Genomic DNA, 13,225 nt, shown 5'->3' on the forward strand with positions numbered 1-13,225 from the left:
AAAACAAAACAAAACAAAAACCTGGCATATTGTTTTTAACAGATTTAAAAGTATTTTAATTCCACACAACCTCAATGAAGCAATTAACAGCAACATGACAACAACAACAACAAGAGCAACAAAATATCATACATTTTCGAAACTAATTTTTAATTATTAATTAGCTAGTAAGCAATGTAACAAACAAAACAACAGCAACCACTGGCAAACAAAAAAACCAAACGAAAAACAATGCAAATATAAAACAAAACAAAACATTAGCAAAATGTTGACAAGAAGAAATATAATGCAATAAATCGATATCGATAAATAAATAAAGTCTTTAAGCATGTTGTGTGTTCAATGCAAATAAAATTCAAATTGCGTTTGTCTCTTTTTTTGTGGAATTTTTAAATTTCAGTGAGATTCAAATTTAACGTATATTTTAATACCCGCACTCAACTGTAGATGGCGCATAAAGCTCTTGGGAGCTGCTAGCTGACAGAAGCTGCTTGGCATACAGAAGCGACAGACATAATTGCAGTGAGCTTTCAACAGTGTCTGTTATTTTAACATTAACTCATGTGGTCCTGTTAACAGTTCAACGCAATCAAAATATTTTTGAACTAAATGCGAAAGTAATGTTTTTCTTGCTTTTTTAATATGTTTTAAATTGTGATAAAAAAATATACAAAATAATATTTTTTAAAAGAGCTCAAATTCACTCGTTTAGTCAGTATATTTTTGAACGTATACTTGTATATTTTAAACTTAAAATTCGGTCACACTACAGTGCGAAGCTACAGTTTGCCGCGACCCGGTTTTAAATAAAGTGAAAAGGAAAGGAAAAAGTAAAATAAACGTATTTATGACATTTAAACGATATATATTATGCTTCTATGGTATTGTGCAGATTGTTTGGAGTCCAGGTATGATGAAGATTATCTTTTAATACTCCAAATTCAACTATATTCTTCATTTCAAGGATTTGGACTCCGCTTGCCAAATTTACCGTTTCTTTTCAAAAGACGCGTCATGGCGCCATTTTATAAAACGACAGTTCCAATTGGCGTCAAGTCAATCGGTCGTTTGCTTTTGCACGATCGTTCTGTTTAGAAGATGATGTGTAAACAAAAGCGAAATAGAGAACAACAATTCTTCCTACGAATCACAAAAATGCCGGCAAGGGAGAGAGAGAAAATGCGAGCAAACAATTGGAGCAAAAGTTCGGTAAGTATCGGCGTTTGGCGTCGTCTTCGGCATGTTCCCGAAGATAATTTCGTATCCAGGCGTCTTGCCCCTCCATATTTTCTCCCCCTATTTTCAATTTTCCCTTCAAGATCAGACCGCAATGCATAGTGAACAGCAATTTGCCTCCTGCTAGCTGATTCAGTTAGTGTTTCGTGCTCGTCGAGTGTTGTTCTCGGTTTTTCCTCAACAATATTATCGAAAGTTTTTCACAGCACACAGTTTTCTCATTCTTTCTATCTATATATATACGCACGCAACATATATATCCGTCTCTATATATATATATAAGAGTGCTCTATATAGAAATTGAAATTGAAATTAAAATTGGAATTGTTCTAAAGTTAAAATCGAATTTAATTGTGTTGTGTGTGTGTCTGTTTTTCCGATATAAATTAAATAACGGTTGGTTTAGTTACTCAATTTTTCCACACGCACTCAGAATGGATTACATAATCACAGCATTGTTTTTGAGAGAGCGAAAAAAAAAGAAAATTCGAAAACGAAACAAGAAAAGCAAAAACGTGGCAGAACACGTTTTCCACTTGAAAAAAAAACGAAAATGTGCTACTAAATGCGAGTGCACTTAAAGCTAAATTATGTTAAAACACCATTAATATGAATGGCAATTAAAGAGTGGGCCGCGCGCAGTCTTTAGGATGTGATGTGGGAGAGAAGAAATCAAAAGAAAAAATCGAATCATGCTGCTGTGTTGTTGTTGTTGCTGCTGCTGTTTGTGGCAAGAGTGCAGCAAGTGTAGAATCAGCAGCAGCATCACAGCATGATAATTTTCCGACCAAAAGTTTAACGAACTGAGTTCATTTCTATTTTTGAATAATTCGAAAGCACAAGCACAAACGCCACAAAAGTGAAAAGTCTGCATGGTTTTTCCTCACATGTGCCATGTACAACACACATATGTATATGTATGCATATTGAAATATATGTGCACACTCACACTTATACTTACGCATGTGGGCTGATCTATAAGACGCCTACACTGTGCAAATTTTCATTTTCAACTGGACATTAAAAGAAAATTTAGTGCATATTGAGAACAGATGACGAAAGTAAAATAAGACGAACTCATTGCAAAATATCTACAGTACTTATTGTTGTAGTGTGTTCACTTAATTAATTGCTTTTAAAGTAGTCTAGACTCTATAGCAGCTATAAATATAATAAGTAGATATACAAGGCTTGTTAAAATACATGTTTACTATTTGCTTTAGTCTTCAACAGCAGAAACTGTTTAAAAATATCATTTCTGGTTAAAATATACTTTAAATATTTGTTTCAGTTGTTCAATAACCAGAGCTATTTTTAAATATCTAAGGGTAGTAAAAATCATATAGTATTTATTTATTCAAGAACATAAATCCAATTTATGGTTGTACAAATTTTTTTTTTTTTTTTTTTAATATTTTTAATATTTTTATAACAAAAAATACTGCATAAAAATGTATACTGTAAACTGAAAAACTTGTCAAAATATGTCGTTAAGAAAATGCTTAAAAAATTGATTGATGTTTTTCTGATTTTTTTCTGAAGAGTCATCACATTCTTAAGTTTATTTTAACGAGTGCTTACTTTATACATATATCAGTATTTGCTCGTATTATGAAATTGTTTTCAATTCTCATTTAGCTAATTTCACTTTCATATGAAATTTTACACACTTGAAATGCATTTACTATAGAATTTTTTTGTGAAAATCGTAAAAAACAGACGAAAGTTTTCGAATATTTTGCGAAATAGTATTTTCACTTTTGCTATGTTTATGAATGATATCAGAATTTGTGTTCGCTTTGAGTACTCTATATGCTATAAATGACATTCACCTTAGGTTTATTTTTTTTTAAAGAAATTAAATGAAATTTAGAATTTTTTTCAAATGTCATGTTTACGAGTATTTCGCACTATTCCCTTGACTTTTACTCATTTCTCACGCTATGTTTATGAATGATATCAGTGCTTGTTTCATCCTTGGATTGGAACACTCGATAATGTATATATATCATACTCATACATGCGCCTGCAGAGAGACCTTCAAAATGCTGACAGCCAGCTAATCTATAGCATATAGTCTCCATGGTATTTGCCAGTGAGGCGTCTCCTACGTAGCATGCTACGAATTTTCATATTTTCTTTTCTTACTTGTTTTTTTTTTGTTGTGCTCGACACAAATATTAATATGGATTGTAAATTATGTGCTTCATTTTTTTCACTAAATATTATATGTGACAACTAAAATAAATGTTAAAATTGGCAAACTTGAAAGCATCGTCACTCCGCTACCGAATGGCGTCAGCGCCAATTTTAAAATCGAAAAAGTCGAGTGCGAGAAAAAGTCGAAATAAACATTTAGCCCACTTCCGTTTGAAAATAGCCCACAGCATTGATGCGTAAAGAAGGCTCTTCGATCCAATAGCAACAACAACCATTGACCAGACGACGATTGCGGCGGACTCATTCTTTAGAATAGGTCATGATTTATTTGTGTTTGACATAATTGGGTTGGTTGTTCAGTTCAGGTGGAATCGTCGGCGTTTTGCGGCTAATAACGAACAAATTGTGATTGATGTTTTCAACAACACACTCATTATACAATATATACATATAATATGTAGTAGAAACTATGATAAAGTGTTTTTTGCCGTCGCTAAATAGCTATTATGTTCTTTTATATACTCGCAGTGTAATATGTTAAATTGAAGTGCCATCGTTAACCACCAAATAGTCATTGTCCCGTCAAATCGAAAAAAATAAATTAATATATCTGTTAAAAACATCTGCTTGGAAGAAGGGAATAACATCTTCTGCTTGCTGCTGCTAAGGCTGTGAATCACATAAATAGAATATGTCCGGGCAGCAACCGCCGTTGCCGCCGTTTGGCAATGGGCCACGTGGCTGGAATCCACGTGCCCCAAATCCCGCCTCACCATCGCCCTCATCGTTCCTCTACCGTCCACCATCGCCGTGGACAACAGCGCCCAGTCCACCGCCGATCATAAGCGGACCGCGTAGCTTTGGCCATGCCATGTCACCGGCTCCACAACTACGTGGCCAACGTCCGATCCTCAACAATGCGAACAACAATATGCCGCATCCACGTCCGCAATGGCCGGGTGGCAATCAATCGCCAGCCCCATATTTGCCACCCCAATCGCTGTACGAACCACAGCAAGGCTACTCGTATGGTGGTCCACCTAACGCACCCCAAGCACCGCGTCCATTTCGTCCAGCCCCGCTGCTGCATCAGAACTCATATGGAGCGCAGCCAACGAGCTCGTTTCAATTGTCGCCAACGCCATCGCCGATTGTGTGCCAAACGCCCAGCTCGGATTTCACGTATAGCAGCCGACAAACACCGCTGTCACATCAGCATCAGCAGCCGCAATTCCCTCAACCGGCACCGCCACCACAATATTTGCGCCAAACGGGCGCTGCACCGCCACTGCCACCGCAACCGAGACAACAACAACACCACGCACAGGATCAGATTGATTTTGTTGGCGTGCCATTGGAGCCACCGCAGCCCAAGTCCTATGTCATCTACGATGATGAAGAGGAATTTGGACCGTCGACTGCCGAAATTATTGCGAATCAATCGCAAGATTACATCGATGAGAAGCTTGCCGAATATCAAATGACGATATTACAACTGCAAGGTGAGTGTGATGATCATTAAACCTAATAATTCTTATTTTATACATTTAAGTAGTCCGATTTACATTTTACTAGAATTTTCCATCATTTTTCTCTAATACTATCCGAAAGTTTAGCACTTTTGTGTACCAGTTAAACAAATTTGTCATAATTTACTTTGATCTTAGTTTATCCAGAAATTTCTGGCTATTTGTGGAAATGTAATTTTTCTAAAAAAATTTGTGGTATAGGGAAAAAATTTATGTTTATCCTGAAACTTCTAGAAATTTCTTTTACTACTATTTAAAAGTAGTCCGTAGAATATTTTAATGAATATTAAAATATGTTTAACCTTGATAAGATTTTACTTTGGATAATGTATTTCCAGAGATTTCTCTGTGAAATTTAAAAAAAAATTATCTTTGATTCCATCTAAAGTTTAATAATATCGTTGACTGTTTTTCCTAAGAAAAATACCGCACCTCTATGAAAAATTTCTAAATATTTGCTGACATTCTATAAATGTCATTAGGATTTATGTTTATCCAGAAATTTTTAACAAATTCTCTGCAACGAAAAATAAAAAATCTCTTAGTCTTCAGCTCCGTATATTTGATGTTCCAAAACTTCTATCATAGGATTTGACAATGAAATACATTCCACAATGTCCAATAGCTTGTGCATGTCCTGCAGATTGGCGACACCATCGGGGGCACCATTGAGTTGCACAAATTTGCCTTCGAAGCAGATCTTGATGCTCGCATTGCTGCAGATGACAATTCTATCGAAGCTCACATTGGATTCATTGCGCTCCTCTTGATCGTTGGCAATTCGTTCGCTGGCAGTGCGACGAAAGGCGACGCAGATTGGCTGATATTTGATGCGATCCCTTTCGGGTATGGTTGTTAATTTGTGACGTTTGAGAGTAGCTTGAGGGTTCTTGCTTAGCACCACCTTACTGCTCCACTTGTCCGAGGGCAGCGTCATCTGCGATAAAGCATTTGCCAATTTGACCAATGGAAATTCGAGGCGTTGACCTTGCCCATGAGTTTCAGTTGGTGAATCCATTGGTTTGATTACACTCCAAGTTTCATAGTGAATGCACTTCTTAATCACATATCCGTCTCGATGGGAAACTATAGTTTTGCTTCCAAGGCACTGCATTCGTCTCGGTTTCGCTGTACTTTTGATTTTTTGAAGCTCGATTGTTGTCTTGGCATTCACTGGTTGAATATCGTTGTCTATATTCATAATTGGTTGCATCATCTCTGTACTTTCTCCCAATTTTGTATTGAGTATGCGTTGCACTGGCTTAGAGCATATCGATGACCTTTTCGACTTCATCTGCTTCATCTGCTTCACCTTGTTAGCCAATTGCAAATCACCATTTTTGTCATCCTGCTTAATGAACTCGTCTGCGAAGAATTTCTTAAGTCCCTCGGTTTTATACGACATATTATTGCCTTCGTTTGTTGTCTTCGCATTGACTTTGATTAAATTCATTTTGATGTTCTTAGAATCTTCTCAAACTAAATGACAAACTATTTTTGATTGTCGAAAATGACTTGGCAATAAAATTTCTCTTCTCTGAGCTGTGCTCACGTTGACTTCGAATGCAGGAAAGAAGAAGCTACAATTTGACAACGTCATTTTGACAAGAGTTACCGTTATTTCGATTGTGCATAAATGCATTTCGATAAGAATGATTAATACTAATATGTCGTTTTTGACATTTGACATAATTTTGACATTTGGCAGAATTATAGGTATTCCAAATGAAATAAAGTAATTTTTATCATCGATACCAAGAAAAGGGAAAAACTATTTCTGAAAATTTTCAACGAATATAAATATTTACATGCAAATGTCTGTGTCTATATATTTTCTTAAATATATATGTAAGCATATTCTTGGCAAGTTCAGTGCACATTGTTGAATCAGCTTCTTCTGCCAGGCAAATGTGTCATCTGAACTTGACCCAGTCGCCCACGTCGATCAATGTGCTCGCTTTTTAGCGCCCAAAAGCTGAATGAGTTCTTTGTAAAACTACAAATTCAATTTTGTATTTGTCACCTCTGCTGCATTTCGATTGCATGAGTTGATTGGCTATTTTTATAGCTCGTGAAAATTTGAAATGATCAAAAGGGGCTTTAATATATTTGGTATAGTTTTAAAAATTGGTAAATAAATTTTATGATATATAAACTTTTGAAATCTATATTTCAATATGCATATACGTATGTGGTCAATAGAGCTTTACCAAAGGAAAAGGTTGTAAAAATGGGAAATGATAAAAAATGCTTTATAAATTTGGTATATATTCTGATAACACTTAAAGAAATTTTTTCAAATCTATTTCTGTATGCTTCTTAATTGGAAATTATCATTAGAGCTTTACAAAAAGAAAATTATGTATTCCCATTTTATTGAAAGTTGTTTAAAAACCCTTTATAAATTGCTTAGATCTTTAAATTAATTTAGAACTTCTATAGAAAAATTTAGGTTATGTTGTTGCCATTTATTTGCCTAAATATTTGAGAGAAATAATTTCTATGCTTGAGGTAGATGGCACTGGAAATAGAACCTGTGATTATAAAATTCCACATTTATTTTTAGATTTTTCCTTAAAAAATAATTATTTTGAATACATATTTTAATTGAAGTGGGTTAAACTTTCAGTGATTGTGTGAAATGAACAACTTTGAAAAATATTTACGATTTAATTTACAAGTTTATTTGCGTTCAAATAATGACATCATCAGATAAAATTCAGTTATTAACTTAGAGCTTATAGATTCTTTATGTAATCAAATGGCGTATGAGTTTAACTAGTCTTTGCTAGTGACATAGTGCTGGCCATGCTAACACAATCCGTTGCATTGCCATCCTCGACTTGATCCATAGACTCCACCGACTGCGAATGCTGACCATTTGGCTGCAGTTCCTGGCTGAGAGCATGCATATTATAGCAAAGGACCAGTCGAGTGTTGAGACCCTCAAAAATGCTAACCACACTGGGCTTAAGATTAAAGAAAATAATTTTCTGTTGTCGACGACGGAAGTCATCAACCATAGAGGAGATAACCTTGGCGGCAGTAAAATCCGCAGCATAGATATATGTGCAGTCAATGACCACGGGCAAAGTTGTTTTGCTGCCAGATTTCAAAACCATGTTGCGCACAAATTCGACAGAGGGAAAGATCAGGCAACGATCGGGTGTAATCTTGACAAATCGTATACCCTGCTCTGTCTCTAGCTGCTCTAGCGTGACCTTGGGCCTTGCCGAGTGATAGAGTATGAACAGTTGATTGGCTGCTATGGCCACCAGGATGCCAATCTCCAAGGGCAAGACAAGACAAGTGATGAACGCCAAAATGCCGGGCACCAAATCAGAGCCTGGGGGAATAGAGTAAGGAATGAATCAAAATTTACAAGAGTCTGAAGACTCCACTCACGTTTGCTTCGCCACATGGGCATTATGATTTGGTATTGCACCTGAAAGATCACCGCCGAGATGAGAATGGCAGCGAGCACTGCTCGAGGAATGAACGCAAAGTATTCGGTGAGAAAGCTGAGTGCCAGCACAACGACGAGTCCAATGTAGAAGTTGGACATGCTGGTTCGACAGCCGCTGGCATTGTTGATGGCCGAACGAGCCAAGCCGCTGTTGCTGCGATAGCCACTGAACAGTGAATTGGCAATGTTCGCCACACCCGTGGCTACCATCTCCTGTGTGATGTCGATTTGTTTGCCCTTGGCAAAAGCTTTGCAAACAGAGACACTCTCCAGTAGTGCTATAAGCGGCACAACGATCAAACCATAGCCCAAGCTTTGCACCATCTCGAGGAAAGTTTCTCCCGGCACAGCCGGAATACCTGCTGTGGCATTTCCCGGTTGTGGTTCAACGGAGAAGGGTGGCAATGCCAACGAGGGCAGTCCGGGTGGTATGTAGCCGGTGAGCACAAAAGGATTTGAACCGCTGCTCTCCAAGTGCATGGCCATCACTGTGGTGGCAATCACAACTGTGGCATTCCTTGAGATGCCCATAAACTTGATCAGATGATTGATTATTCTCTGCAACCAATTGCATTGCGCTCGATCCTTGGGTCCTATGCTCAGTCGGCCTAGATACCGCATGGCTAGCAACAGGATAATACAAGCACAACCCAGACAACTGTCCGCCAATCGAATGTTGTTTATGTCCTTGATCATGCTAATCCATCTTTGCAAAAAGGAAGCACCATCGCTATTCACACCGAGAATATATTTCATTTGCGAGGTGCTTACAATCAAAGCCACAGCACTTGTGAATCCTGCACTCACAGGTCCAGAGACGAATTCAACCAGTGAACCCAACTTAAAAGCGGCCATGAGCAGTTCGATGAAACCGGTGAGAAACGTGAGCAGCACTGAGCGTTGCCAGGAGCCTTTGGCAAACTGATAGGTCATCAAGGAGGCCACTGCGGTGCTGCCAATCGTGTTGTCCTTGCAGGTTCCAAATAACACATACATAAAGCATCCCATAAACGAGCCATAGAGACCATACTGCAAATTGGGCAGAGGACAGAGTTTTAATTGAGTAAAGGAAAGTTTAATGTTTAAACTTTAAAGTAAAAAGTACAACAAATTGTGGTTTAAAGTTTGAACTGATATTTTAAATCTGTTTCCATTTTAATTTAATAAAAGCATTGACAAAAAGGAAGAAAGTTACACTTAAGTGCGCTCGACTGTAACTGTTGCCCATTTTCAATTAAAGTCAAACAGACCGGTATAATTCTCAAAATATACCAAATAATATGCTGCAGAAATACTCAAATATATCGAAGGCCATATTTGGTATATAGTTGAAGTACAACATTCGAAATATACCATAGAGTTAAAAATATTGACGGCCAAATCAGCTAAGACCCCATTTCATTAATCGTAATTTGCCATACAAAACTTGTTCTTCAATTACTTTTACAATTATTGGCTAATCACAACCAAATTCTCAGGAATCATAAATACTAAATTTATTATTGTTCAAATCTAGCTGCACATTTCCAGCAAGCGCAAAGTTATAATGCCCTTCTACGCTATGGTTAGCGGGTATAAAAAGTACAACACATTGTCGTATATAGTATGAAAGAATATTTTCAAAATATATTCTTCAAATTTGATTTGATAAAAGCATAGGCAATAAAGTCTTTTCAACTTTCACAATGGACAACATATGGTGAAATTTTGAGGTTGAAACATAATGGATGAAGTTTCTTTTACGTCCTATTTAAAAATTTTCTTAGACATGCAAGAAAACAATTTTCAATTTATAAAAATGCTCCAATAACACCATTAAGCACAATTACACAATTTTTATATTTATTTATAGCTATTCAAATTATTCGTTATCAAACCCTCATGATTTCCTGGCTAACCAGAAAGCGGAAAATAATTTTATCTAAAACAAGACACGCACTTCTTGATATGCTTTCGCTAGCAAGTATTTTTATAGATATTCCAAGTAGCTATTCTATCCGTTAAACTAACTTTCTCGATATACGATATAAAGACAATCTTTACAAACACAGCTGCATGTCTACGTAGAACGCACGTCAACCCATTTATAGTCTACTTTGTGTGAACTATAAAACCGCAAAGATAAGTGCGACATTCAACACACGAATAGATTGTAGAGTGTATTCTCATTTACTTACCTGGGCGGGCAATCCCACAACGCCCGAGTAGGCGAGACCTTGGGGAATGACCGTAAGGCCGACAGTGAGACCTGCTATAAGGTCGCCAAGGGCATCACTTGGTCTGTACTTGGGCAGCCATTTGAGTATGGGCAAACGATTCTTCAGCGTCTTCATGCGACAGATGTTTCGAGCATAACGACTGCAGCAGGAATCGTTGGAATTATCTTCCAACTTGGCAGCCTCCAACTGCTCGAGACTCTTGTACTTGGAGGTGCGATGATCGGTGATTAGGATGAACTCTGTGGAGGAGCTGTGAAATTGCGCCTCAAGATTCTGATTAATTTCGGTTTGACGACGAAATGTCACTTCGTTCTCCAGCGTGGACATGTTGAAGTATAAAGTTTTTAGATGCGTCTGATATAACTAAATCTAGACGAAAGACTGATGTCTGCTTTAGATTCTGCTGCTATTTCTGGAGCTGCTGCTGAACTGCCGCTGATGTTGACGCCACTGCGATACGCGCATCGCATCTTATCGGTAGACCCAAATTACCTGTTTGTACAGCCAATGGCGTAGATGTGGGAGCGGGATATAGGTTGTATGTTTCATTTCCGTTCATTCAGTTAAGTCTTGGGTGTTATCTGCGCGTGCAGCAGCGCGATCATAATCTCACACTTGACAATGACCAGCCCCCTCGATGGGGCTCCGATTTGTTTGCTTGAGTGTCACAACGGTGTCAGCGCTGCTCCAAATTTTCCATTTATCAATCGGGCTCTGATTATTTTGTACTTGTTTTTTATTGACTATACTAATATTGATGTAACACATACTATATCGTTTTCTATTGCGAGTTGTCAAGTTCATATACTGATTTAAAACAGAAAAATCAACTTGCCCAGCTATTTCACAATTATTCAAAATGATTTTAATCAACTTTATACCCAAAAATTTATGGGGTATGTACGTGTACGGATGCTGCTTGGCAAAGTCATAAAGTCTTTTCACAATATATGAAATTATTTTAGAATTGAGTGAGTGTATAAATATATGTATGTCTAGACAGTGAAGGGAACTTGAAATGGCTTTTCAGAGTTCAGAAAGTCTTAATCATAATTCTTTTTCTTGGAATTTATCTCTTGCCATGTTTGTATTTTCAATTTTCACCATTTTCTTCACTTTCTCTTTATTTTCTTGTACTTTGGTAACACTTCAAACTTCTTACAGTTAACACATAAGCAAAGAATATTGTAAAAAGTATATTTTTCATTTACAGACTTTAATCTGAAATATTCCTGGTATTTTCTATAGATTACTCTTCTGTTATTGCTGAAATTCAATTAAAGCAAATTTATTTAAAGGCGTCTCTCTGTCTGAATACTTTTCTATGATTTAATCGGGATTAAGCCTTCAGTTTAAAACAAATTACTGACTGACCCAATTTGTTTTTAGTTGTTTGTTTTTAAATATTGTATAGTGTCATAGTCATAGCCATTAAATGTTAGGCACAAGTCTATTGTATAAGTTAAAACTAAATACAAAAGTGATCACACTTTGTGCTGACAAGGCTTACGAGTATTAAAGCCTTTTGTTGCGCCAATGAGATCATTTTTTTTATATTATAAAGCAGCTCGTTTCAGTGTCTATGTAACTTTGCACTACGTTCATGGGTAATTTGAAAAGTCGTTTATAGGTAGACAAAGGCATTCAGATATTCAGCTGATGCTGTGGCGCTGATGTCACAGGGGAAATGCCTTCATTTCGCTATTTATAAATTGCATTTTGGCTTGGCTTTTGCTTTCTTTTTATTGTTTGAGGGAATAAAATGGTTTGCGCCTTGTTGCTTAATTCAGCTTTCAGCTGATGTTTGTATATATTTTTTTTCATGTTTGGTATAAAATGTCGCCAGAAAAACCAAAAAAGAAATAAAGGAAAACATGTATTTATAGATTCCTTTCGTTCGCCCTGCTTTTCTAGCTATTTTCAAATTTCACTTAGCTCGAACTTGTCTTGTCACGGGGCGTAAGTGATTAAAAATAGAGTTTTCCGTTTTTCGAGTATTTCTCGCTCTGGTTTCTCTGGGTTTTCTCATTGCATTTTCTGTATACATATTTACTTATTTATTTTTGAATTATTTTGTATGTTTTTAGCGTTAAGCAAATCCAAAATATTTGCTTACAGTTTAAGAGAACTCATCTTTAGGTTTATGGGCGCTTTGGGGATTTTAGAATGAATTTTTATTGTTGAACAATTTTTCAAAACTTGACTGAAAATGCATCATTAGGTTTCAAATTAGCCAATAATTTCTATTCTGGCTGCCAATTGTGTTAACGCTTGTTCATTTTATAATATTTACACAATTATGAATTAAATATTTCTGTGCGCAAATTTATTTCTTATATATAGATACATTAATGCAGATATAGATACATATTTTCGACTGCAAAGGTATCATTCCAATTGCGCCCACGGGCAAGCGAATGAAATACATTTCTATAAATAGGAGATTTCGAAACTAATTTTAATAATTTTAGCACGTAAAATTGAGGCCCCAGCGATGATTTCTAGACAAAATGCAAAATGCCGCATCTCGAACAAATCAAATTGTTGGCTGTTCGCAAAGCAATTTTTAATTGCTTTTTATGTGTTTATATGCATATATAATATTATATATAGGT

At 36.5% G+C, this 13,225-nt stretch overlaps 2 protein-coding genes and 1 long non-coding RNA gene across 8 annotated transcripts in view; 1 reads left to right on the forward strand and 2 right to left on the reverse strand.

Moving 5' to 3' along the window:
- Window positions 1-1,542: 1,542 nt before the first annotated feature.
- Window positions 1,543-13,225, forward strand: part of LOC133850817 (muscle-specific protein 300 kDa) — a 121,149-nt gene continuing 109,466 nt past the window's right edge. For 2 of the 6 annotated variants that reach the window (XM_062287034.1, XM_062287035.1), the window contains exons 1-2: window positions 1,543-1,632; window positions 3,925-4,898. In XM_062287034.1, coding sequence (XP_062143018.1) covers window positions 4,088-4,898 — 811 coding nt within the window. In that variant the 5' untranslated portion in view covers window positions 1,543-1,632; window positions 3,925-4,087. Of the gene's footprint in view, window positions 1,633-3,924; window positions 4,899-13,225 lie in introns of those variants that run through there. The other 4 variants (XM_062287045.1, XM_062287046.1, XM_062287036.1 and 1 more) reach the window with 3 other exon arrangements.
- On the reverse strand, window positions 4,735-5,238 carry LOC133850821 (uncharacterized). Its single transcript, XR_009895706.1, has 2 exons — window positions 4,962-5,238; window positions 4,735-4,891 (listed from the first exon to the last, which is right to left on the reverse strand). It is a non-coding gene; the product is annotated as an uncharacterized LOC133850821 (long non-coding RNA).
- LOC133850451 (sodium-independent sulfate anion transporter-like) lies at window positions 7,542-11,051 on the reverse strand. Its single transcript, XM_062286556.1, has 3 exons — window positions 10,569-11,051; window positions 8,331-9,420; window positions 7,542-8,271 (listed from the first exon to the last, which is right to left on the reverse strand). Exons 1-3 carry the CDS (start codon window positions 10,935-10,937, stop codon window positions 7,700-7,702), a joined length of 2,031 nt encoding a protein of 676 aa, XP_062142540.1. The 5' UTR covers window positions 10,938-11,051; the 3' UTR covers window positions 7,542-7,699.

The sequence above is a fragment of the Drosophila sulfurigaster genome, chromosome 2L (assembly GCF_023558435.1).
Source record: "Drosophila sulfurigaster albostrigata strain 15112-1811.04 chromosome 2L, ASM2355843v2, whole genome shotgun sequence".
Classification (NCBI taxonomy): Eukaryota; Metazoa; Arthropoda; class Insecta; order Diptera; family Drosophilidae; genus Drosophila; species Drosophila sulfurigaster.

What these genes read in the sequence shown, in the direction of transcription:
- LOC133850451 (XM_062286556.1), bottom strand. Translation starts at nt 10,937, where the DNA reads ATGTCCACGCTGGAGAACGAAGTGACATTTCGTCGTCAAACCGAAATT. An exon ending in TTGTGGGATTGCCCGCCCAG is followed by an intron (nt 9,421 to 10,568) that starts GTAAGTAAATGA and finishes CCCAATTTGCAG; the next exon opens with TATGGTCTCTATGGCTCGTT. An exon ending in GCCCATGTGGCGAAGCAAAC is followed by an intron (nt 8,272 to 8,330) that starts GTGAGTGGAGTC and finishes CTATTCCCCCAG; the next exon opens with GCTCTGATTTGGTGCCCGGC.